The 27,710-nt window shown below is 38.3% G+C and overlaps 1 protein-coding gene across 4 annotated transcripts; it reads left to right on the top strand.

The window, feature by feature from the left end:
* The first annotated feature begins 10,399 nt into the window (after positions 1–10,399).
* On the top strand, positions 10,400–26,878 carry exoc1 (exocyst complex component 1). Of its 4 annotated transcripts, XM_061028839.1 has the most exons (21): positions 10,400–10,487; positions 12,463–12,597; positions 12,689–12,819; positions 12,912–13,071; positions 14,391–14,408; positions 15,019–15,206; positions 16,068–16,295; positions 16,556–16,688; positions 16,865–16,974; positions 18,710–18,778; positions 19,355–19,504; positions 19,931–20,039; positions 20,685–20,729; positions 21,064–21,227; positions 21,931–22,044; positions 22,296–22,375; positions 22,481–22,709; positions 24,773–24,956; positions 25,099–25,298; positions 25,846–26,040; positions 26,460–26,878. In XM_061028839.1, the coding sequence occupies exons 2-21, from the start codon at positions 12,474–12,476 to the stop codon at positions 26,610–26,612; spliced, it is 2,784 nt and encodes a 927-aa protein (XP_060884822.1). In that variant the 5' UTR covers positions 10,400–10,487; positions 12,463–12,473; the 3' UTR covers positions 26,613–26,878. The 4 variants fall into 4 exon arrangements, with proteins under 4 accessions (XP_060884822.1, XP_060884830.1, XP_060884839.1 ...); XM_061028847.1 differs by lacking the exon at positions 18,710–18,778; XM_061028856.1 differs by lacking the exons at positions 14,391–14,408; positions 18,710–18,778.
* Positions 26,879–27,710: the final 832 nt, after the last annotated feature.

Below are 27,710 nucleotides of genomic sequence, written 5' to 3'. Positions count from 1 at the left end.
CGCTTGTTCAACAATGGAGGTTATGCTTCAGGCAGACCAGCGTTGCACGTGTGCGCATAACTTAGTGCACTAAGATACATGTGCATTGTGGAGTTGCTTATGTACATGTTGGGCCTCTTGGTGCTGTTGATTATTGCAATAGGTAAAGAGTAGAGTTATTTTGATCTGTTACTCAAATAAGCTTTTCACTGGGATTGTGTGCATAGGGACATGAGGCTAACATTACTTGTTTTTGCATTACTTTTGTTGCTTGGATGCACAAATATTTGATTTTTGAAGATACTTTAATAATAATATAATAATATGATGTATTAACTTTAGTTAATACATCTGCCATATGTTTTTCACCAGCACCTTTAGAATCTCCATTGCTCTTTTATATTTATATAGTGCATGTCTGTTGTGTCTGTACATTTAGAGGAATGTTAAATAGGAGACAAATTAGTAATGTGTGCACACATACCTGGACATGAAGACTGGTTCTGTTGGTTTTATTCATCACACAATCGTTGAGAAATATGTAAGGCAGATTGCAGAAAACAAGAGACAAATAAACAGATTGCAATACCAAAAAAAATCCCACCCTCTTAATGTCCTCTGATGTGATCGTGTGAGAGCACCAACAAATGGAGTGTGTTGTTAATTGAGTGATTCCAGAGAGTCATACACTCGTCCCCACCCTCGATATCCTCCCACACTGATCTCTCTGCTCTCTTTAATCCATTGAGGTCATCAGGACACCAAACATTTATAATTTTGCAGCTTCATGATCAGATTTCTTAAGACCCTCTGTGTTTGTTTGTCAGATTCAGTGATGTTGCCCCTGATGTGTTTCTTTTTCTCCTGAGGAGTCCTGAAAGGTTATGACCTTTTGCTGAGTTTTCTGTTGTTATGAAGTTGGCTGTGATAATCTGATGGTTTAATTGGTTTGTTTGAGTGAAACCACAAAGGTGTTGAGCGAAGGTTACTGTCTGTGATTCACTGACACACTGTTGCATCTTGACTCCACAACACATTTTCCTGGATCTTCATTTCAATCTTGTCAACATAAACCTGAACTTGTGAGTCAATAAAGCCCAAAAAGTTCTTCATTGTTGTTTTTATAACATCTACATTTTCCAAATTGAAAATTTTGCATATTTGCCTTCTGGTAAAAAGTTCAGATGTGTTTAACATTGAGTTCTATCACAGATTCCCAGATTCTAAAAAAGATGTCATGATTTAATCCGGTTTAGTTAGTTTTTCCTTGTGTCGTTGCATATTGGTGTTTTATATTTTATTTGTTTTTTGCTTCGCTCCCTGCGTGTATTGTTCCTGTTCAATTCTCTGTTGGTCTTTAGTGTTTCCGGTTTTATTTTGTAGTTCTTGTCCCCAGTGTTACTTGTGTTTCCCGTCCACTTTCATTGCCCGTTAGTTACCCGTGTCCCTCAAACCCTATGATTGATTAGTTTCTGTGTACCTTCCCAGTTGTTTCTTCTTTGGTTTTTTCCAGTTGGACTGGGAGAAAGTAGGATTTAGTTCAAGCCTTTTTGTTTTATTTATACATGTCTAATTCATCTGCACATGGGTCCTCTACTTTTGTTTTTGTACGCCTTGTGACAAAAATGCAGAATCTGTTGATAAATGTCACCATTTTCTAATTTTAGAGTCCACTACGTAGGTCCACATGTTGCATGCATTGTTTCACACGTCGTTGAGGTAAAGGTGGTCCATACAGAAAAGTGGGGGAAATGCGTCTGCTGTAACGCAATCCCCAAACATATCAGCTATCATCTGACAACAGTTTAGTTTAATTTACAAATATCAGTATGCAACTGTAGCTAAGAGTTCACCTTTAGACATCCACACTCCAACACAAATCCATTCCTGCTTCTCAAGTCAGATTTTAAACGAAGGTAATGTCATGAGCGGATTGATGAAAAATACAAAGAAGAGGTGGACCCAATCGCAGAAACTCAAAGTAAGATTTAGTCTAACAAAAAGGTTAAAAACAAAACTTACTTTAATCCAAAATCTAGAAGTCAAAACACTAGCGCAGAAGACGACCGACATCCAACATAGACTCACATACAACAAACAACAATGAACTGACACAGATGGGAAGAAACACAGAGACTAAATAGACAAAGGGGTAATCAAACACAGGTGAGACTAATAACACAGGTGAAGACAATGAGGGTAATCACACTGGAGGGAAACACACAGAGGAAGGAATAAACACAAGACAAGAAACACGACAAGAACTACAACATGAATCAATGAACACAAATCACAGATAACTAAAGAATGTAACATTAATACAGACTAGAACATAGAGGGACACCAGGATACAAAATAACACAGGAAACACTAAAGACTAATCTAGGAAACACACAAGGGAAACAAACAACACTATGGACAGGAGAAATTAAAACATGGAAACCTAAACGTTGAAATACAAAACTAAATAAGACCAAATCATGACAGGCAATGCATGTTCAAGGAAATACCGGCCTTAGGGTAACAATATGTAACTGTTCCACCTTTAAAAAGTAGTTTCAGAGGTGGATTTATTAGCACAATAACGTTCAGCAGGGGGAATGGCCACTCTCATGTCCACACAACGCCCCGGCACCTGTTTACTGCACTATGTAACTTTGGGTGCAGAAAGTCATCTAACCCAAATTATGTCTCAGGTTTGCACAAATACATTTTTAAAAAATCATCCAACGACAAAAATGTGTCGATCCTTGTTGATCTTCAAGTTAGCTTTATAAGTATGGAACCTTACAATCTCAACTATAGTAGCATGTCATAAATGATGCTCTCCATTTAGCCACGACCTATGAAGACATCATGGTAACAGTTGAATACACATACACATACACATACTGCACATGCTAACAGTTTGAAAACATCGGGCTGTAGACGCTAGTAGAGCCAGATTTGCTCAAAATCCAGTAATGTTACTGAACCTGCTGCTCCATGTCTGTCCTGCATGATATACATTTTTTATATTAACCAAATGCTGCTTTATGTGTATCCTGCATGGTTTATGTATTTTTTCCTGTGGCTGCTTACCTGTCTGCTTAATTACTGGCATGATATTTCTATTTGTAGCTTTTAGCGATGTTTGAATTCGTTTTTTTAGGGAGCCTTTTATCAAATCTGGCCAGGGACAACAGATGAAAATTAGCATTTTGGCTAACTCTGGCATATTTACTGAAATGTTTATTAATATGCAATGTCCCTCTAAAATAAATAAATAAAATAAAATAAAATAAACCGTGTCAGTCGACATGATTCTTTAGCTTCTAACAACTTCTCCTCCACCCTCTTGTCTGGGGGAGGGGCTTACTAGCACTTTGTGTGTTTTATGACAGTGCAGTTGCACTCAGAGATCTTCGATGGACCCAAAGTGCACCAAACTGAATTCCTGTTGCTTTAACTCCTCTCTCTAAAATCTTTGGCTTTACCGGAAGCTGTATTCCAAGAATGAGCTCAGTGAACAAGTTTAGCTTAGCATCAAGACCGTCTTTGTCTGAGGGCATGCATCACGATCCAAACCAGAAATGAATGGTGTAATAATGTGTCACGTGCATGTTGTATTACTACTGAAGGTAAAGGAGATACTTCAGAACATCTTTGAGAATCTGCTTTAAACCTGATCGTGTGAATTGTATCAAGTAACAGAATTTGAGTGGAAGTTGGCTGTATATTACAACAGATGTGTCATTTTATCATATGTGTCATTATCATTATATTCCATCATTACACTGATTGTCATTTTCTATCTCAGCCCATTCACAATTTCCAGTGAAGGCATATCTTTTTGCTGAATTAATGCATGCAATAAACAGTCCTCTTTCCCTCACTGTGATGAATCACATTAGTGAGGGTGAGATTCATCGTTCAGTGATTCACAAGGCTGCTTTCATCCTGTCCATATTTTCCATGTTTGCAGTTAAATCAATTTAAGAATGCTTCCTGTAAGAGTTTCTTCTTCTAATGAGTTAAGTTTAGATTTTACGATCCTTGAGATGGCTAAGAGGCTGTGAGGAAAGTAACAATTCAATTAAAACCTAAAGAAAAGGAGGAACAAAGTATGAGCACGTTTTAAAGGATTTCTTTAGAAACTAAGGAAACATTCACAACTCAAAAAGAGCTTCTGTCAGAAAACACAAAAGAGAAGCTGCTCTATCTTTAAGTCCAAACATTTTAAAATAAAATTACAGCAATGAACACAGTCCTCTGCATAACAACTGATTATTTAATTTTGTCTGTTTGAAGTTTTGGGGCTTTTTTAAATGCCTTTATTGGAGTGGACAGTGGACAGCGTAGGAAATCAGAGAGAGAGAGAGAGAGAGAGTGGGGAATAATGTGTGGGAAAGGAACCTCCGTTTTTGGGGTTGCGACCTAACCGCTAGCTCAACTGGCACCACATGTTTTTAATACAAAAAAATCAGCAAGACAAAAAGCAGTCTAATGTGTCACTCATCTTTGTGTTTGAAAATGTCTCTTCAGTATGAATAGTTCATTACTTCGTTTGTTGTGGCTGCGGGTTCAGGCATTAGAGATATCAATAAAGCAATAATCAGTCTTTATGCCGATGATGATCTTGTTTGCTTTTGTCGGTCATGTAGAGGCATCATTATTAATTTCAATCTGTTTTATAACCAGATAAAAAATTCCTCACAGGAAATATGCAATAAAGGTCTGAAACAAGAGTTAAATGTTTGAAGAGCGATTTCCGTCCAACTGTTGGGTGGAGATTAACACGCTTAGCCAAGATTTTCTGTAATCAACTAAGTGGCCAAAAGATCTTTTTATTCATTCTTGCTTAGATCGTTTTGATATAATTTCCAGCTGATCTGGAGTCAGTTTTTTCTTCCTCTTCATATCCATTCATATTAGTCTTCTTACACATCCTCTCTCTCTCTCTCTTCCTCTGACCTAACTCAAACCTCTCACAAACAAACAGGAAAGCACTCTTACAGAAGCACACACACACACACACACTTTAAATTACATGATTACTTAAAACAAAATGGCACGCATGATCGACCCCGCTAACAAGCAGAGAGCTTTACACACCGCGCTCCTCGGGTAATGGCGGCTCTCATGCTTGTGTTCTTCTCTGCGTGTCATTACGAGATTAACGAAGGACTCACCTGGGGGATGAGGTTACCAAAGAGAAGTACAGGTTTTATACACCTGCCCTCCTCTGTTTATGTGTTGATACCTGCAGCATATTCAGAGTCAGGTGCTACTATTATGTCCTTCTTCCTAAAAACAACATTAGTGGAAATACCAGAAGGACCCTTGAATCAATAAGAGGGTCTCTGTTCTTCTCCAAACTTTAAACAATGGTCGGGGTGAATACTTGATTCTGAGGGATGAAGGTTGTCAATTTATATATCTGGAGATTGGACAACTATGAAGTAGTTCCAGTGAAACTATCTATTCCATGGACAGAATAAAACAATGGACAACATTAAAGCGTCCAAGTGAAGCCAAACATTTTAGAGCTCCCCCTACTGACAGTCTGCGGTACAGGTCATAAGCTTGGCCTTCTCCATGTAAACATACTGGACATATTTTAAACTATAAAAAATTAATATACACGCCAATACAATTTTCTTTAAAGTGGTAACTGTCTTTACAGTTAGTTCTCAAGGCCAGCGTCAACTACAGCCGTGTTTTTTTTGTGATGGCTGCGTTCATTGTCAATCCAAAACAGTTCAGCGCTCCAGCACTCAATAAATCAGAATCAAGAAGGGCCAGGAACTTCTAATTTCAGCTTTTGTCAACAACAATGGCGGTGGAGAAATTATCTGACTCATCTTTTTGAATGAACAATTTCAGTTCTTAAAGGGATACTTCACCCGTTGAAACATGAATCTGTATTGACATTGGGTCATATGTAGTATAAATGTGAAATCAATTTTGAAGTTGGTGCCTTCTTGGCTGAGAAAAGGCAGAAAGTGTCTTTTTGTCTCATGTGGATGAAAGACACCAAATCCCAGAATGCACAGCACCGCAGGCCACTCCCACTAAGGTTGTTTAGTGGAAACATGTTTACAGCAACACATAACAAATTTTTTCGCCATTATCAGCTTTCTCCATAGAGCCTGTTAGCATAGCTTCCAAGTAATATGGCGGACGTCAAGTTTCGATTCTGGGAGTGAGTTCCCACCCACTGATCTGTGATTGGTCTGTAGCTTCAGTGGTCGAAAATATGAGGAACTAGAGTTGTAGTTTCATCCCGCTAACTGCAACAGCTTCCAGTGACTCAAAATGATGATTTTTGCGTCACTGGAAGCTCCTTTTCAGACTCAGAAATACAAAGATTTCACATCTCAGGGGAAAATGAGGGCAGGATGTACGACCATTCAAAAATATTACCAGGTTTCTAATGATACAAAGATTAATGCAAATGGGTGAAGTATCCCTTTAAGCTGCATCTCATGCCAGTCACAGAATTCTGTTTCATTGTTTTAATGTTGTCTTGATGATTTTTTTTTAACAAATGCAAATATTAACTGACAGGCTAATTCTCCTCGTCTTTATTTTGATAAGAAGGAACATGCCTCTTTCAAAAAGAACAACAAAATTGAATTCATTCATAATTAGGTTGTTACGTCCGCAACCTTCCCGTTGTTAAGGTGTAACTTAGTGACATGCCCTTTGCACACAAGATGGTGATTTTTCAGTGATATTCTTGGTCTTGACTCGGTCTCCATCCCTAAATGTCTTGGTCTTGTCTCAGTGAAAATATAAATATTAGTGCAGTGACTCATGACTCTTACTGATTTATTTACTAGAATAGTGAACAATTGCATTAGAAACTTTTCTCAGGTATTAGTCAGACCCACAAGCTTTAACAACTAAACAAATATACCTCTTATGAAAAAAATAATTATTTGATTTTTAAGCACATGAAAACAACATGGAATCTGTATTTTTATCTTTATTAAGTAACCATGGTAGGACACTGCTCCATGGTGTCTTTTATCAGATTATATGGATCACCTGATGCTCATCTCTCCACCATTATCCTTTAAGAATGTAAAATGTAACTCCCACTAGTAAAGTCATGCAAAGAAGTTGTATTAGTAATTCAGCCTGCACATATTTTGATTTATTCAGGTCTACATTTGTTTTCTGTGCTGACAATACTAATTATACAAAAAAAATCTGGATCTAAAACAACACCGCCCAGGCCTTCTTCAAGCATATTAAAGGGCTGCACTAAATGCCATCAGATTGCAACTCAAATGTTTCTGATTCCAAACAGAGAAGAAAATGCTATGAGCCTTTAATCACCAATCTGAATGTCAAATGTAGATCACACAGATGTAATCACCTTCCCCCGACACTGCACTGCTGACGTGAAAAGCCCTTTTCTTTGTAAGTCACATCTGCATGGCGTGTCAGCGGGGGGTCCCTGCTGACAGGTCAGTCAGTGGGAACACCTCCCACCTGCAGGGGGCAACGCAGAAGCTTTTCGATGATAATGATAATGATATAGACTACAAACAAAAATCACAACGTCCTCAAATACCACATATTCAGGTTTGGATTTCAATAGCTTGTTAATCAGGATGTTACCTGCAGTTGATAAAGGGGGTTCTCAGTCGACTGGAACAACAAGCAAACAACAGCTTTAAATACTGCTTGGTAAAACCCATATTGCTACAAGCAGAGGTGAAATTACAAAAACCATTAAGCTATTAAAAACATGACAAACATCAGGCTTCAGTCCAGTCTTTAAAATGTACAATAACCTGATGTAGAATGCATCATGCTAAAGTTAATCTTACATTGAGCGAATTTAAAACAGAAGTACAACTTTTCGACTCCCCCCATCCCAAAGTCCAAATTAGTACATTCCACATTGCCAACACCTGAAAATGGTGCATTCATGTATGTGTGTTCATGAGAGAACTATCCTCCACCAGGAAGAGAGAACACACTGTAGGTTAAGAAAATAAATACTTTATTGATACTAAATGAAGCCATGTATTAATCAAACTGAGTGGATCCTAACATCAGCTGATAAACGGATATCAAATAAAGAAAACCAAATACTCAACCAAATGTTAATTTAGGGGATTTTAACTGATTTTTGAGGGAACAAGTGACGCTCCCTCACACCATATCTCACAACATGAGCAATTTCCACAACACAACCTAATACTACAACAAAATCTATCGATATAAAGCTACATATACACAGCTCAATATCACAGCTACTGCTGAAGTGTGTTTAGATTTGTTTTCTTGCAGGTCAGTGTGTCTCGCTCTCAGCGCTGCTGTTGTATCTTAATGTTTCATTCACTCTTTTCTACAAGTTTAAACAGTTTCTCTGCTGTTAAACAAACAGAGCGTGGTTATGGTTTTTTGTTTTTGTGTTAACGTCAGTGTGTTGTAGGAACACACACGTCAGTGCTGTCTGGAGACCTTTGACATTCACAGATATACAGTCAGTGAGTGCCATGAGAGCGCACACAGAGGGTGAATCATGACAACAGGAGAGCACAACATGTGGAATAAAAACAGAAAAATGATAATCGTACTGTGTGTATCTCTTTTGTAATGTGTGTGTGTGTGTGTGTGTGTGTGTGTGTGTGTGTGTGTGTGTGTGTGTGTGTGTGTGTGTGTGTGTGTGTGTGTGTGTGTTAGATGTTTGGATGTGTGTTACACATGTTGGTTAAAAAACTTTATTGTTTTAATGGAGGTGATGACGCACAGATATTTAATCATTTTTGAATGATATAACAAGAATACAGAAGAGGATTAGGGCCACTGAAAAAAAAATGTTGGTTCTGATTTTTTTTTTTAATTCTGACTTTAATCTCAGAATTCAGAGCTTCAGAGCTTCATTCTGTCCTTGAGGAAGTGGAATTACATGTAGAAATGGATGAATTATATTGTCTTAAAAACAAAACTTCTGCCATTTATTCGACTCAAGCACAATGAAGTCACTGAATCATAAAGTGAACTTAACAAGAAGTCAGAGATCTTTGTTTGCTCAGGTGAGAACAGGACTCCTTTCCTGGCTTTCCCTATTTATCTATATGAACTCCATAACATCACTTCAAACTAGTATATTCTCTGAAAATAAGAAAATCATTAAGGATTCATACTTTGAATTTCTGATTCTGATTCTGATTAAACAATTTCTTGATGTTATAGGACACAACTCAGTAAATAAATGAAATGTCTTTGTCTTTTTTTCACAAGCTGTTATGACATAATATGAATCATTTTCAGCCACTTAAGAATGACAGTGAGTTATAGGCACTTCTGAGTCAACATATCGTACTCATGACAGCAGCAAGCAGCCAAAAGACACCTCAAAGGATTTTACACACCCCACTCCACACTGTGTTGTTTGTTTGAATAATAAAAATAATATGATTAAATGTCTATGATCTCAAGTTTTCTTTATGCACATGGCCTGAAATAAAATGTAGATATACCCATACATTTTTTGAAATGTCTCCATTGCATGCATGAGTCACAAACAAAGAGCTGAGTTTAAGTGTTGATGACAGCACACGACACGTCCACCAGCTGGGAAATCTGCGTCTGTCTCTGCACAATAACTTCAGCAGTGTTGTGTTCACCTCAGGGTGCTGTGAGCAGATCTGCTGTTAATCGTCTTCTCTGTCACATGTGTTTGACTCACTGACATTCAGACTTATATTCCTCTATGGGCTGCAGCTAAAGATGCTCTGTCACTTTTACGTTACAACAAAGAAGAAAAGACTCAAAAGGTGAAAATAAAAGTGGTACAGAAATCCTAATTAAGATGTGGATTGATAACGCCACCTGGTGTCCTGAGGACTGTACTAGCAACATACAATTTTACCAAATTGAAATGAGCAAAAGACATAAAAAAAGAGATTAAAGCACTGTTTGAAATATAATTTTAAAGATGTTTCTTCATTTATGTTGTATGTGTACATTTATTTTGTTTCACATTGAATTCCTCCATGAATTCAATACCTATAGCCTATATTAAATCATGCCTACACTAAATCAATAATTTATCATCCAAATATCCGAATAAAGTTTGAGTTTGTTTAAAGGCATTTTTTTTATATATTTCATCAACAACTTTTAATAATCATCACTCAAAGGAGAACATGAGCAAGATAGTGATCAGCATATATGGCATACTGTTTTCTGTTTGTTATTCAGGGTATTTAGTGTATAGATAATATTAGAAAACAATGGACATCAAACGTTTCTGTAAAAATGTTGTTGCTAAAATAGAGTTTGAGATTTTTAAATTCAGTGGGAAAGTGAGTAATTTAAATAAATAGTTAGCTGAATTATGATTGAACACATAATAAAGTTGAAAAGATAAATCAGATGCTCCTCTGTGGGTGGATCAGGATGAACCGGATGTTGACACCTTTTGTTGAATCTCATGACAGCTGAACCCGGAAGTGGGAGGGTGGTGTTTTGCTAAGGGCTGGTGGGCTGATAAAACAAGGTAGGAGCTGGTTACTAAATATAAATCCGTCAAATAACGTTATAAAGTATACCACAGCGTATAAAAGTGTATTTTTCAGATAATATAATGTCGATGTTTGCCGCTGGTTACATGTAGCGTAACAGATGCTAACAGCTGCTAGCTGCCTCAAACAAACAGAACATCTTTAAGTTAGCATGAAGCTAACACACAGAGAGGACATCAGAGCCTTTAAACAGAGAGGGACATAGTTTAGACATTACATTTCAACACACAGCCGTGTTTTAACACCTTGTTTTGTGTGCTTCCTGCCGTGTTTTGGTCACAGTGGCGTTAAGCTAACATCCACTGATATCCTGTTAGCTAACGGTACTGACCGGAAGTGCTGAGATAAGACGAACCTTCATCAAACCAAACCTCTTATTATATTCAACCATACATTTAAATTACTATTGAACAATTTTATTTTATTATTATTATTATTATTATTATTATTATTATTATTATTAATAATAATTATTGTTATTGTTATTATTATTATTTTTTATTACAATTTTATTTCTATATCACAAATCACAACAAAAGAATTCAAAGTGCTTCACACAAAGACATCAGAATATCATGACAAGGAGTAAAAGAAACATTATAAAGAGGACATGTTGGAGATATTATTTTGACAGTTACAGATTAAAGAGAAGATGAAATAAATATAGGAACTAAAATATAATAAGACAAGCATAAAAACAACTCAAATAAATAGACATTAATAACGTAAAGCTTCAAAATCAGGAGCTCAAATATAAGAAGACAGTTTCAGAATAAAAGAGGAAAAGTTCATTGTTTATTTAGTTAAAATGTGTATTAAGTACAGCTGCACAATAAATCACAATAGCATCATTATCGCAATACGAGCAATCACAAAAAACGCATCGCAGAAGTCTGATTTTTTTTGCAATAAAAAATACAATATTTAAAAGAGTATGTGCACATTAACCTATCTGATGGAACCCAGGTATTAAGGCCATCTTCAACAACATGTTAACGCCGTCAGATAAAGCCAAATCTAATTATCAGCTACCTTGAGTACTTGGTGCCATTTTAGTGTTGAAAAGGCCGGTTGTTTATGTTTGTTTTCTGCTTCAGGAGAAACATGTTGTATTATGTAAACATGAAGAAAGAGATAGACGTAAAAGCTGAGTTATAGCTACCATACACTCTTTAATTCTTTTTTTAACGCACTTCATTTTGGTAATGAAATATTGAACAAAGTAATCAAACATTGTTTAATTTTCTTATATCATGTAGGTCATTTCCATGTTAGATTTTCTGTATTTTTTCATATTGAAGTATATATCGTAGAATGGAAAGTTATCGCATTGTCAGCGTTTTTCATTATCATGCAGCCCTAGTATTTAGATAACTGTATTTAATAAAGGGCTGCTATCAACAGGTGAGTCTTCAGCCTTGATATAAAGGAACTGAGAGTCTCAGCAGACCTGCAGGTTTCTGAACGTTGATTCAGATATATGGAGCATAAAAACTCAACACTTCTTCTCTATGTTTGGTTCTGACTCTGGGGACAGAAAGCAGATCTGACCTGAGTGGTGTGGATGGTTCATAAAGTATCAGAAGGTCATTAAAGTATTTTAGCCCTAAACCATTCAGTGCTGGAGTCGGCTGCAGTTGTCTGATTCTTTTGGGAGACCTGTAAAGACACCGTCACTGTAATCTAGTCTACTGAAGATAAATGCATGGAAGAATTTTCTCAGGTCCTGCTGGGACATACGATCTTCAAGACTAAGTAGTAAGCCAACTTTGTAACTGTCCTAGGGTGGCTTTTGAAATTCAGGTCTGAGCCAGTGACTACACCCAGATTTCTGGCTTCATCAGTTGGTTTTCAGTGTTCATGACTGAAGCTGTGTGTGTGACTCAAACATATATAATGGATGCAGGTCCCTTATAATCTTAATAATAAATCCTGGTATGTGTTCTATACGCAGCATCCACCATGACAGCCATCAAGCATGCTCTCCAGAGGGACATCTTCACTCCCAACGACGAGCGTCTCCTCGGCATCGTCAACGTCTGCAAGGCGGGGAAGAAGAAGAAGAACTGCTTCTTGTGTGCCACAGGTGCATGAGCTAACTCTGTAAACAGCTTTAGATAAATCCAAGTAATCTGAGTAAAAGTTCCTGAAGTATTGTCTTGTTTTCCCTCGTTCAGTCACCACGGAGAGGCCTGTCCAGGTGAAAGTGGTTAAAGTGAAGAAATCCGACAAAGGAGACTTTTATAAAAGACAGCTGACGTGGGAGCTCAGAGATTTGACTGAAGTAGACGCCAAAGATGCGAGCAAGGTCTGAGGAACTATCTCTTTTAACTTAAATCACTTGTTATACACGTCCTCTTTCTCCATAGTTTAGAGCTCATGTTGTCTTTTCTGGTTTAGGAGAATCCTGAATTCGATCTTCACTTTGAGAAAGTGTACCGCTGGGTGGCCAGCAGCACAGCAGAGAAGAACTCCTTCATCTCGTGTATCTGGAAGCTGAACCAGAGATACCTGAGGAAGAAGGTGGAGTTTGTGAATGTCAGTTCTCAGCTGCTGGAAGGTTAGTAATCTTTTTTTTCCCTCTCTCTTTAGACTCCTCTGTGAGCGCATGCCTCTGTCCATGATTTGATTATATTTGTTTAAAGGCCTGTCTCTCTCTCTTTCTTAAAGCATGTGTGTTTGTGTGTGTTGGTTATGTTTGGGGTAGAGCTGGGCGTTCTAAATCATCAATGTCGATATTCAAACTTTAGAGTGAAGTTAATTAAAATGCACTTAAATAGGCTTCTTATGGTTTTTTTAAATTAAAGATTATTTAAAAAGAAAAAGATTAGACAAAAAAGTTTCCTGTTTAAAATCGGTGTCATCTGTTCTGACAGAACCTCAGTCTGTGTTTAAATAAGTGTCGTACTGTAAATCTGGTCTCCACTAAGCCAGTTCCAGAGCTGGTTCAGAGCCAGTGCCTAAGCTAGCACCAGTTCTTTGTGTTTCCACAGCCAAAGCTCTGGGCCGGAGAAAAACCTTTCCAGAGTAGCACCAACTCCTTGCAGAAATAGAAGCATGCAAGACTTTGTTGTGACCACCTCAGATGCTTTTTAACACACAGGACAGCGAGGGGGCTTCAGCCGAGCTGCTGTTTACATAAGCTTGGCTTTTCTCTGCAGCTTAACTTGTTAATTCACAGAGCATCGTTCTTCATTAAACATTTCAAAGTGCTTCACAGATTTAAAAACAAAACGTTTATAACTTTATGAGAATTAAAAGGCAAATTCAAAAGAAGACATTAACATATAAAACATATTCATATGTAATATATAAAATAAATAATCATATGACATAAAAAAAAGAGAAATTAAAATGTATTAAAATATCCTGAAGTTGGGCATTTAATGATTAGTAATCTGCTCTGTGTGCCTCACAGTGTGAAAGTGATCTGACACGCTGTCACAGACTGGTCTCGTTGATCTAAAAGGTTTTCTGTTTAACAATCCATCCAAAAACGTCCTCCAGAGGATTTAGGCTCACAGTTTGCTCCGTTTGTCCAGTGAAGTCCTTAGCTGCCTTAGAAATCCTCTGCAGGGATGTGGGTACTGTGAAGCTGTAAAACAACCCAAAGTGTTTCAACAATTTGACCTTTTGGTGATTATAACCTGAAGAAACTCTTAATAAAGCAGTTTCAGGTTTAAAATATGTGCCTGGGATGTCAAGTGAGAGAGCTGCTGTCGCCTGGTTCTATTCTGTATTGCTGCTGGATTTTGGTTGATTTGTTAAAAGCATGTTCAAAACGTGTTTTCAGCCTCTTCTTTGTAATCTTGCTTTGTGGCTTTCTGTGTTAAATTCCTCTTTATTCTCACTTTTCTCTCTTACACTTTCTCTGGCCAGAACTTCCTAAAGCGGAAGGTTGGTAGGACTTAACTTCCCCTCTCCTCACCCCTCGCTCCATTTTTAAAACTCATGACCTCAAACCATCCTTTCTCATCAGACACTGTCACCTCCTCAAAGCTCCTTCTGTTTGAAATAATTCACTCTCAAATACAGACTGGCATGATTTATTTTAACAATCATAACACACATGTAGCTCATGTCGTAATTGTTCATTCCACCTTTTATTCGTAGGATTATTTATCTACACGTGTTCATACATTTATGTTATCAGACACTTGTAGGCAGTATTTGTAGTTTTCTAGAGCAGTGTGCAGCTGTGTTTCTTCAATTAGATTATCAAAGTTTTATTGTTTGATCAAACAGAAGAGTAATAAAGAATGACATTTGGATTAATTTAGATTTAAGATGCAGTTTTACTCTTTGCATCACTGTAGGAGAATGAGAAACTGTAGTTGAGTTTATTTAAAATGTGTTTTGAAGACTTGATCATGAACTACATCTCACTGTTTGTTTGTATTTGTCGTCTGTAGTCGTCTTGTCTTGTTAGATACCAGATTGTGCGTTTTTGAACTTTCCTCATCTGTCTTCTTAACAAACATTCCCCGCATCTGTTTGTGGTGATCAGAGTCGGTGCCGAGTGGGGAGAGTCAGAGCGTTGCCGGGGGCGACGAGGACGCTCTGGACGACTACCAGGAACTGAGCACCAGAGAGGAGCAGGACATCGAGGGCATGATGGAGGTGTGCGAGGACGCCATCTCCAACGCCGAGGCCTTCGCAGAGCAGCTCAGCAGGGAGCTGCAGGTCCTGGACGGGGTGAGTGAAAAGAATGACAAAATGTTTTATCAAGTATATTTATTACATAGATTGTAATAACTTTATTTATTTATATAGCACATTTTAAAAACACAGGTTTACAAAGTGCTTTGACAAACAGCAAAAACAAGAACAAACTAAACCAAACACAGAAGAACATAAACAACAGCAAGAACATAACAAATGTAAAATACTAAAAATAATTAAATACAATTCAACAGAAAAGAACCCAAAGTGCACGATACCCAACAGACATATATAACCCGACCATCACAAGAACCATCATAAGAACCCAGGCAACACAAGAACCCAACAACACGAGCTGAGACCAAGAGGAACCAAAGACTTAAAAAGATGTAAGAAGCTAAAAGAGATAAAATCAAATCAAAAGAGAACATCAATAAGAAGGTAAGAGCAGTAAAAGAAATAGAAACAAGTGGTTAAAGGATCAAAAAATAAATCATATTACTAAAAATAAAAAGTATATACACATATAAAACATAAATAGTAAAGTAAGTAAGATAAAATAATACCAAGTTAAAACATAAGAGGAGTTAAGATAAGAGCATAAATAAAGAGCATAAATAAAGAGCATGAATAAAAGAACAGTAAGAAGTAAAAGAAGATAAAAAATAGTAAAACCAGTAAGAAAAGACATTAAGAAGACGACATCACATAAAAGCAAGTCTGTAAAAGTATGTTTTAAGAAGGGATTTAAAATAATTGAGGGAATCTGCGAGTCTTATCGCTTCAGGGAGGTTGTAGGGATATCCTGTTATATAAGTAAGTGATATCAGCGGTGGGAACTGTAAGGTAACTCATAGTGTGATAGATAAGCAATACATGTCCCCCAACTTTCAGGCCAACATCCAGTCCATCATGGCATCGGAGAAGCAGGTGAACATCCTGATGCAGCTGTTGGACGAGGCTCTGTCGGAGGTGGACACCATTGAGGGGAAGCTGAGCAGCTACGAGGAGATGCTGCAGAGCGTCAAGGAGCAGATGGACCAGATCTCCCAGAGCAACCGCCTGATCCAGATCAGCAACACCAACAACGGCAAACTGCTCGACGAGATCCAGTTCTTAGTGGTGAGGATGAGAATTCAACTCTGTGATTACTTCAGCTGGTTTATAGAAAGTCAGCAGTTTGCCAGTGTGATTTTTTTAAAAACATTTTGTGGATACATTTTTTTTGAAAATGAAGATATTTGAGATCGTTTTGATCATTTTCTGTAACAAAATTAGGGGCCTTGCAAAGATTTAACCCTGCTGTAAATGTGCAAAATATAACCCTTAATATAATTGTGCTCTGAATTTGATGACTGGGCTGTTTCTTTTTTCTCTTTCAGAACTACATGGACCTGTCAAAGGGACACATCAGAGCGCTGCAGGAGGGAGACCTGATGTCTCCTAAAGGAATCGAGGCGTGCATCAACGCCTCTGAAGCTCTGTCTCAGTGCATGAATGTCGCCCTCAGACCGGGTTAGTTCATACATCTGCCCATTTTTCTAATAAATCAATGCAGATGAATAAATATGTTTTCTGTGTTTACTGGCAGATATGAGAACAACATCTATATACTTATTGTTTAGAAATGCACATTGTTGTTTAGCAGTCAGTATAAAACGAAAGTCTTTTTGTGTTTTTTTTTCCTGCAGGTCACGAGAAACTGATGGCTGTGACGCAGCAGCAGCTCCTGTTTGCAGAACTGAGAGACACATTCGCCCGCCGCCTCACAAATCACCTCAACAATGTGTTTGTTCACCAGGTAACAGCCCCGGTTCTGACAGAGAGTGGAACCTGTTTGAAAGTGATGCATTGATTTCTAAGCTTCATTTACATAGGTCTTCTTTGAGTTATCTCCTTACTTGTGTCAGGTGTTCACATCAGTTCCTTTTGCTTTAAATATATACAAAGGTGTTAGTAAAGAAGGGAGATTTTCATTGTACTTGGGCTTGAATCATTTTACTCCAACAATTCAGCAAAAAAAAACTTTTTTACAACATGAATGTGATCGCTGTAGTTTCTTGATACTCTTCACATTTGAATTCATTTGTAAGTTATCATAGAGAAGTACTTCAGAGTGCTTCAGTTAAAGTTCAAATAGATGAATAAATATATAAAATAAAAGGGGTTGTTCAGGAGAAACCAGTGGCCGCTAATCTCCTTGTATTGTTTCCTTACAGTTTACAAAATAACTGAAAAGCTTCACTTTTCCAAACCCTCAAAAATCAAAGATTCAATACACTAAAATAAATCTGTGGGTCAGATCTAAAACTTTTTTTTTGTCATTTCTCACACTAATGGTCACAGGACCCCTCAGGTTAATTTGGTGAACCTTTGGAGGGACCCATCCCATAGGTTTGGAATAGCTAGATCACACTAAATAACTCTAGTTCTACATTAAGCGGTCAAAATACATTCACTATAGATTTATCAGAATCTAAAATGTAGGAGTGTCAAATCTGTCAGAGAGATATGCCACTGCAGAAAAGATCTTTGACTTGCATTTCAATTCAACCTTTATTTACACTCATGAGATCACTGAGGGGTAATCCCTCATTTACAGTGACATCGAGTCATTACAGAATCAGTTAAAAGACATTCAACAGAGCATCAAAAGAACCAGAAGACAGACGGATACAAGCCCCCCCCCCCCCCCCCCCCCCCCCCAGGGACTTTATGAGAAGCTAACACAATTACCGGTAATAGGAATAATAAAAACAAGAGTGTGAGAAAAAGCCTACAATGGACTAAAATCATCAAGTGAGTTCAATGAGTATAATCAATAAAGCTTTTGGTGGGGGTGGGGGGGTGGGGGGGGGGGGGGGGGGGGGGGGGGGGGGGGGGTGCAAGCAGACAGACGGCGACACAAACACTTGAAGGAATCTTGGTGTTCATGTGTTACTTTTAATGACAGCTGTCCTTTTCTATTGGAAAGGTATCCTTCCCTCATTTACATCTCTATCCACTATCATATCCCTACAATAAAGGCACAAAAAGCCCCAAATAAAAATCTAAAATAAAAAACTGAAGCGGGGCGGGAGGGGCCGTTGGGGGGGGGACACTGAACACACTTATGTAAAACAGCTACAAAACAATTTTGAATACAATTTGCTGATAAATGAATGTATTCGTGTAAATCATGTTTTTGTCAAGTTTTTCTGTTGTAATGTTAAAGTCAAATACATTTCACTCAGAATATGACATAACAGTCAACAAGGAGGGAGGGAGCAGGGATGGTTTTGCAGATTTATGACCTTTTGTCATCCTCTGGATTCGTCTGCTCTGTCAGAGAGCGCTGCAGTCCCTCTCTCTCTCTCTCTCTCTCTCTCTCTCTCTCTCTCTCTTTCTCTTTCCACCTTCATGGACTTCCTGTTTTTCCCTGACTCTCTTCTTGGGCTTCGTCGTTTCCTTCTCGTTGTGTCGTTCCTCCTTTCCTTTGACTCTCTCTGTGTGGCTCACTCTGAATCATCCCACTCTGCTCTCTGTCTCTGTGTCAGTTCAACCACTTCAGTCACTTCAAAATGACCATCCCTCAGTTCTATAGGTCCTCCTGTCTGTCGCTTCCAGTGAGTACCCTCACAGCACCCCCACTGAGCCCCCCATCCCCCTCTCTGCTAATGTTTGGCCTCTCACACCGACTCACATCTCATGACCTCAGAGAGCCTTTCACAGCTTAATATGAACGCATGAGATACGTTTCTAACTTCTCAACGCTGCAAAGGGCCGCCGCTCATCTTCCTCGTCCTTCATCGGCGGTCTGCACTCAGCTGAGGGCTCTGTTTGTGTTTGGGTGCTAACTTGGCTTTAGTGCGAAAGATCTCACATCATTAAACCCCTGTGCCTGTCTGTCTGCTCTGCATGCATGTCTCACAGCACAAACAGTGGATGCTGAACAATAAGAGGGGAAGCGAGTGCTTACAAATGAGTTGAATTTAAGGTTGAAAATGTGTTTAACCTTGAACGCGTTCAGTGTCAAGGTAAAAAGGAGGTAACGTATCCTACTTAGAGATATTTGTGGACAAAAGCGAGGTAATTTATCCCCATGTGTTTGTGTGAATAAAGAGAGATAGAATGGGGCTAGACATTGGATTACTTATTCTTCATATTCCATAATGGAGTGTCTCCCTCTCTCTGTCACTCAGGGCCACGATCAGAGCTCCACCCTGTCGCAGCACACGGCCGAGCTGACCCTGCCCAAACACAGCCCCCTCCACAGAGACCTGCTGCGCTATGCCAAGCTCATGGAGTGGCTGAAGAACACACACAGGGAGAAGTACGAGGGTCTGTCCAGGGTCAGTGAGACAAATGATCTGTAGCCATTTTTATAGACACGTTCCTGAAACTTTCACACATGTCCAACAGAACGAGCAACAGAGTCTAACACTACATACATGAAAATAATAAAGAAATATTTACAATACAGAATGTGCAAAATATATTAAAATAGGATAGAAGCTATGTTTAAGTGTCAATGCTGTGCAAAAGTCCTTTATGTGAAAAATAAGATCCACATAACCGAGTCAAATGGAAGGAAATGTTCTGTCCTGGTTTTCAGTCTTTATACGCTTTAGTGGCTTTAACTTCACTTTTGTCTTACAGACAATCTACTCATTTAAGTCTTAGGAATTGTAAAAAAAAAAAAAAAAAAAAGGTGTGATGCCTTTAGTGCTTCAGACTTGTTGTTTGCATCCAAACAAATGTTATCTTTTTTTTTTCAGACCTACGTTGACTACATGAGCAGATTATACGAACGAGAAATCAAAGACTTCTTTGAGGTCGCAAAGATAAAGATGGCGGGGACAACAAAGGAAGCCAAGGGCAAGTTTGGTAAGAGGGATTCATATCAGAGGTGTCAGGACGCACGTCTGTTTTTTTGTGTAATTAGGTTTTTGTTTTTTTCTTCATTTTTTTTACTCAAGTCTCTCTTTTTTCTATCGTTTACTTGTTGTTCACTTCAAGGCATTAAGAACTGTACTGCATCTCTGGATCTTCTCTTGCAGTATTTGTGTTGTAAACTGAAAGCAATGTTAGAAGAAAAAAAAAGGGTTGTTTTTTACAGATTTCTTCTGTGTAATGTCAGTTCTCAAAACATTTTTTCCCAACTTGTAATTTCCTGCCTGTTGTTTTACTCTGACGGCGACTCTTTTCCCAATTGTACCTTACATGTTCAAGTCTTATATACATATAATACATTATACATATTTGAATATTTAAACTTATTTTAGAGAACTCTGCTTTCTGCACTCTGTGTTAGTTTTCCCCTGCTGAAAACAAACATAAAAGAATTTGTTTTCTGAAGGTTTGTCTGAGCTACGAGCACACCTCAACCACTGCAGTGCACGTCAGCATATCTGTAGCTGTGTACGTCTAACATCTAGCCTCCTCCCCCCCCCCAAACCCCCTTCCCATGCTGCATGTTTTGAGCCTAACCTGTCTCTGTCTTTGATGCCTGCCTTTTCTAACTGGCTGCAGCCACGCTTCCGCGGAAAGAGAGTGCACTCAAACAGGAAACAGAAAGTAAGTATGACAATTTGACGGAGCCTTTTCTCTGTCAATTACCCTCTCTGCTTTTTTTTCCACTTTGCCTTACACAGCTGCACTAAAAGGAACCCCTGCAATCCCAATACATAACACTTTAAGCTCTGACAACCATTACCTCCCCATGTAGTGTGTTGGTTGGTGCTAAATCTTCCCACAGCAGCTGAATGCATCACCACATACTCTGATAAGTGACTAAAAAACAAACAATTTTCTGTAGGATTCTTTTCTACTAAATGTATCTCATAATTGACTCGCACAAGCCTGCAGATTGACTCTTTGCCCTTCAGTTAACCTGTGACATGTTTGTCAGGCCTTCACGGCAGCTCTGGGAAGCTCACAGGCTCCACCTCGAGTCTGAACAAGCTGACCGTGCAGGGCGCCAACAGCCGGCGCTCCCAGTCCTCCTCGCTGCTCGACATGGGCAACATGTCCGCGTCTGACCTGGACGTGGCCGACAGGACCAAGTTTGACAAGGTGACACGGCCAGAGATTAAAACTGAACTATTAAATGTGGAATGGGGATACATCTATGTAGGTCCATGTATGTTGTACAAAGTGGCAAAACTATTTGATAATGCTTCCTGTTGGAGAAGTTTCCTAAAAAACTGAAGTAGGAGGAAGAAACCAAAAGAGTTCAACTTTAGAAAAAAATGCAGTTAAGAAGTTGAAGTTGTCCGATACACATGTTATGGCTGTTTCATAAGTAAAGCCAGTAATAACAAGTAAAACAAACACACCTTTCACGTTTAAATACTTGATCCCATGATGCTATTCTGTATACATGACATTTGAAGAGGCTGCAAGCTGAGCTGCTGAAGCGCTCTGATTGTTTTTGGTCCTGATGCTTTAGAGTTCATCATTTTCAATTCATGTAAGCCAAAATTATTCACCAAGGTCTCGACCTCTCACCAACAAACAGCCGCAGTAATTAAATGAAGTAAAAACACTAAGTGTTCAAATTTGAAGTTAAAATTGTTGTTTCTTGTATGCTCTTTGGCAGGCACAGGATGTCTGGATAGGAAGCTGCTACCTGAGCTGCCACTCACTTTAGCTCAACTTATCGAACAATTTGAAATCCTTTAGACCTGTCTATACTGTCTACTTATTTTTATCCAGCTGTTTTACATCTGTTGCTCTGTATTCAAATATTAAATGTTTGTTTTTTTTGTCTTTGTAGATATTTGAGCAGGTCCTCAGCGAGCTGGAGCCGCTGTGTCTTGCAGAACAAGACTTCATCAGCAAGTTTTTTAAGCTGCAGCAGCACCCGACAGTTACCCCGCCTCTCGCTCAGGTAAATCAGAGAGAAGGTGCTGGAAACAGCATCAGGAGGATCATTTAAACTGTCTCTTCCTCCCCTTAGGTCAGCGTCTATTGACATGTGTGGTGTCACTTCATATTAGATTATTTTTCTTGTCTAGTTGTTTGATTTATGTGGGATATTACAGCAACAACAGACGCATGAATGTGTTGCAGCATCATTCAGACATACGTCGGCAGATGTTTGTTCGGTTTTGTCATGTTTTATGTCTCTTCTCTCGTCAGCCTGAAACAGAAGAATTAGACGGAGGCACGCCATCCAGAGTTGCCCCCCAGGCTGAACACAGACACTCTTTGTCATCAGAGTGAGTATCGTCACTTCATCAGCTCACACTTCTGCTGATACAACCCGTCTCCACTGCCAGAAATCATTATTCATATTGTCTCTTTCACTTCTTTTCTGTCTCCAGGAAAGACCTGGTGCGGCTGATGATGAATAAAATCTTTCAGAGCATCGAGACGGAGCTCAACAGTCTCATCGCTCTGGGGGACAAAATCGACAGCTTCAACTCTCTGTACATGCTGGTGAAGATGAGTCACCACGTGTGGACAGCGGAGAACGTCGACCCGGCCTCGTACCTCAGCACCACTCTGGGGAACGTGCTGGTCACTGTCAAGAGGAACTTTGACAAATGCATCGTGAGTGCACAGAAGTTTTGTTTGTCTGAAAATTTTAAGATGTCCCAATTTGAACTGGCTGATCAGTATCGGAGTAGATTATCACCATCAGCCATAGTGAGCTGGATCTAATGTCATCTGTCCCACAGTTTTAATGCCACAGCAAGAGAAGCTGTCATTCAGTTTACTGAAATATGTGATTGAGGCTGCCTCCAACAATCAATCAAGCATTTAATTTTTACAATTCATACAAAAACGTTTTCTCAAGAAACTTTGCGGCCGTACATATGAACTGTTGGTAACTTAAACTTTGTCATTGTTTGGTTACCACAGAAAGGTAAGGTTCATCTAAACCAGTAGAGCTCCACGTCCAAACTAACCAAAATATTGTGTCAGAAATTAGGTTTTAACTCGATGGGACCAATCAGAGAGCAGCATTGTTCTTAAAGGCTTTAAATGTGATTTTTCACACTTTAATGTAGCAGAAATCAAATATGTCCTCTGAAAATAACATCATGACGAGTCATGACTGTCTACAATGGGTGTAACACCCGAGTCCCACTGTCTGTGATGTTTTCAGAGTTTTCAGAGTCCTATCTTCAGTTTGTTTACATCGCCAGGACGGCCGGCTGACTCCTCCCCTAACGTATAAAAGTTGTTTAATTGAGGGACTAGAGAAAAGAAGAATAACATACTGTACTCACTGCTTAACTGTGTTTCTAGATCACGCTCATTTCAGGTAAATTTACATGCAGTGTGAAGATACGAGCATAATAAAGATCGCTAGCATTAGCATGCTAACACAACAATGCAGCGCAAGTTGTTTTGGTTTCATGCTGGTGCTCAAGGGCGACATCTGCTGGATCAAAAAATCACATATAAAGCCTTTCATTCCAGTAGTTCCCCTCATGTCTATTTGTCTCTGAATGGACTAATGGCTGGAAATAAATTCTGTTAACTGATGTTAATCCACAAACACAGACTCAAATGTTTGATGATTAGTTGATAAGAATAGCCACAGCCTTCATATACAGCTAGTGTAACACAACAACAGTGACATCGAGTGGTGAACTCTTTAACTAAATCTTAAGGTCATGTAACAGTACTCTGTTATCTCTGGAGTTGAAATCAAAGTCATCATATTTTTTTAAAGGATGTAATCTATCACAGAGAACACACTGCTCCTCCTCATCCTCCAAGTTATCCCACCTTTCAGAACCATCACCATGACAACCGTATCTTACAGAGGACTTTACACCTACTAGGAGCTAGGTTTAAGATTTCAGATGTAAATTCTGCCTACGTCTAAACTATCTCAGCTGGTGCAACATCTAAAAGTTAGTAGAATGTAAACTCCATCCAAAATGAGATGCATTCTAATTCTTTAGAAGAGAGTGACTTGGAGTTTATGATTTTTATCAATTCTGGTGTGTTTAACAAAGACGTGTGGAGTGTTTTATTTCTGCATAGTAGAAAACATTTATCGGTTCATCTTTGATTAGCCAATAGGGTAATAGAATAGAATTACTTTATTGATCCCAAACTGGGAAATTGTGGCGTTACAGCAGCAGGTTATCCAAACACACAATATGAGTAAAAAACACAATATTAGCAAATCTAAAACTAAGAATGTGAATATATACAACCAGGATTTAACTTAGCATTACTAGTGTTACTTACTAGGAAGATTACATGTAAATGTGCAAAAACAGAGTCGTAAATGGACAGTATTGACATAAGTTAAAGTAGTAAATGGACAGTATTGACATAAGTTAAAGAAGGGGTAATATTTAGAAAGCCTTGTGCATCCTGAAGCTTCATAAAGAATTTGAGCTTACAGAAACTCTAAGAACTGAATAGCTGCTGAATAATGATTAGCCTGTTTGCTTTTTTCTCTGAATGCATTGCAGAGCTGTTTAATACATTTTACAGGTACTCTTTTGGTTTCTAGAAAATAGAAGTAGCTGAACTCTTAACAGATTTAACATGATTACTTTTCACTCTTTTGTGCTCAAATTCCAAACAATAATAATATTATGTAAAGGACGTCTTTATGTTTAATATAATCTTTCTTTGTTTCACAGTCCGGTCAGATCAGGCAGATGGAGGAAGTGAAGATTTCTAAGAAAAGCAAAGTGGGTATTCTGCTTTTTGTCACCAACTTCGAGGAGTTTGCTGAGCTTGCGGAAACGATCTTCCGAAACGCCGAGCGCCGAGGGGACCTCGACAAAGCTTACGTCAAACTCATCAGAGCCGTCTTTGTGAATGGTGAGACTGCTGCTGAACCAAAAAGTTTCTACTTCATTTATGTGACGTCATGAATCAAAGGCCTGAATAGATATATATATATATATTTATATATATATATATATATTTTTTTTATTTTTTTTATTTATTTATTTCTCTTCAGTGGAGAAAGTAGCCAACGAAAGCCAGAAGACACCACGGGATGTTGTGATGATGGAGAACTTCCACAAGATCTTCTCCACACTGTCTCGTTTAAAGATCTCCTGCCTGGATTCAGAGAGACGAGAGGCCAAACACAAGTACACCGACCACCTGCAGTCCTACGTCATCAACTCTCTGGGACAGCCTCTAGAAAAACTCAATGTAAGTCAGAGTCATCACCAAGTTTGTTGTTGTTTTTTTTTATTACTTAATTTTATTATTATCATTATTAGATATGAAACATTGTATTTTTATATATTTTTCTTGTCATTTACATAATTATTTATTTTTGCTCTTTTTTTCTTTTTTTTTCTCCTCTTATTTTTCTTTTATCTTTATTTACTACTACAACTTTTTTTTTCTTCTATTCTTACAATTATTTTATTTATAATGTTATTCCCTTTATTCCTTTCGATATACATCAGGCATCACATCATCTGTTCAATTTCAAAACACCATCATGCAAACTTTTTATCTGTTTATTCTTTATTTGGTAGTTTTTTTTTTTTAATTGTTTTTCCCTTCTTCCAAAGTTTTCAGCTACATGTTAATTCCATTCCATCATATCATTCCACCATATCATCATCATTAGTATTATATATTATTATTATTATCCCCCCCCCCCCCCCCCCAAAAAAAAAGAGATATCACCAAGTTTCCCCTGCAGCTATGAGAGCATTTTGTAACACGGTTTCTGTCTCTCCCGCAGCATTTCTTTGAAGGAGTCGAGGCTCGTGTAGCTCAGGGTGTTCGCGAGGAGGAAGTGAGCTACCAGCTGGCCTTTAACAAACAAGAGCTGCGAAAAGTCATCAAAGAATATCCCGGAAAAGAGGTGAAGAAGGGCCTGGACAACCTGTACAAGAAGGTGGACAAACACCTGTGTGAAGAAGAAAGTCTGCTACAGGTAACATATCATTAGAGAACACAAGTTGTGACATTACACCATAACTCATGGGCTCAATCGTTTGAAGTCTTACATGGGTTTGGTTTGTAGTCACCGCCCATAAGCAGCCCTATTTTTATGGTTTTACAACATCAGATTTTTTGCTATAAATAAATGACCAGGCAGGCGAAAGTCACCTTCACACATCAGAATAGACTATTTTGGAGATTTATTTTGTATGTATGGGTAAAAGCCTCTGTCTCTGTCACCATTGGTTTAAATAATAGCCAGCTTAAGACTTAACCCAGGTAAGACAGCTGCTAAACAGTTCAACTTCAGAATGATGAGGTCGTATCCTTTGTTTTATATCTCTGGATTCAAATTGAAGCTGTCCTCACTTCCTTTTTCAAGCTGTTGCACTTTCTGTTTGACTCCACCAGGTGGTGTGGCACTCCATGCAAGACGAGTTCATCCGCCAGTACAAACACTTTGAAGACCTGATCGGAAGGTGTTACCCTGGATCAGGAATCACCATGGAGTTCACCATCCAGGACATGTTGGAGTATTTCTCCAGCATCGCTCAGTCTCATTAGTCTAACTGCTCTGCACTTTGAGTAACTGATGCCTCACACTGGCAGAAAATACACTAGCTTCTCAAAAACTACTCTCTAATGTATCTTTGATCCTGCACATTTCCTGTGTGTGTGTATTTTAATGAAAGTGATGCAGATTTACCTGCATCTTGTGTGTGCCTGTTCTCTTAAGATTCAAACATCTGCTCTGTATTTTGTTTATATTTTTATTTCTTTATGCCATATAGTATGTACATAATAAATTCACAGTTGCTGACTCATTCAAAGCTGTGTCAAATATTTTTTTAAGATTTAAAGTAGCTGTGAGGATCTTTCAGTTTGTGTGAATTTTGGTGCCCCCTGTGGACAAAATATGCAACGTAAAGTCCGCTTCAAAGCTCAAATCCTTAAAGTCGCTAACCTGATGTATCCTGATAAAACCTTTTGAACAATGGATTCCTGAGGTTAAATAAGCAGTTAGCAAATTTGTGTATGTGAGAAATGCCCGGATGTATACTTGATCGGCCAGAATTTTTAAGTATAAAACTTTAGCACACTGGTCACTGCCCCACAATGCATTGCGGTAGTAGGCAGTATATTAGCATTTGTTTTCGGACACAGCCTAGAAGTTGGATGATGTCTGTTTGAAACTTGACTGTTGCCAGGTAACCCAAACATTCTCCCTACAGAGTCGCTGTGATTGGCTGGTTACATGCAAGCCAGAGCCAGAGGGCACTGATGCAAGCTTACAAAAAATCTTAGTTCAAAGGAGGACGAGACAAACAGACAGAGATCAGAAACTCAATTATTAAAAGTATTAAATTGAAACAACACATTTTTTTTTTTAAAGATTTGTTTATTAGGAAAACATAAACTTTACAAACAAATCCACTGTCAATATGAACATTTTGTGGTGTGTTTCAAACAGACACAAAAACATATAAATAAATAATAATAATAATAAAAAATAACAATAATAATACATGATTAACCAGAGAAAATCTAGATGTATATACTTAAATATATTTAGCAAGTGTACTTCTAACATACCCCTATATCAATTAGGCAATTCTATATAGTTATAATATAAGTATATTACAACTATACTAATAATAATAC

This window comes from Labrus mixtus, chromosome 3 (genome assembly GCF_963584025.1).
Source record: "Labrus mixtus chromosome 3, fLabMix1.1, whole genome shotgun sequence".
NCBI lineage: Eukaryota > Metazoa > Chordata > Actinopteri > Labriformes > Labridae > Labrus > Labrus mixtus.
The sequence above is the reverse complement of the archived record's forward strand: the minus strand, read 5'-3'. Positions and strand labels throughout refer to the sequence as shown.

Bases quoted from the DNA above. Each gene is read 5' to 3' on its own strand.
- exoc1 (XM_061028839.1), top strand. From the start codon at position 12,474: ATGACAGCCATCAAGCATGCTCTCCAGAGGGACATCTTCACTCCCAAC. The intron at 21,228-21,930 runs GTGACACGGCCA...TTGTCTTTGTAG, and splicing joins ACAGGACCAAGTTTGACAAG to ATATTTGAGCAGGTCCTCAG. The intron at 24,957-25,098 runs GTGAGACTGCTG...ATTTCTCTTCAG, and splicing joins CAGAGCCGTCTTTGTGAATG to TGGAGAAAGTAGCCAACGAA.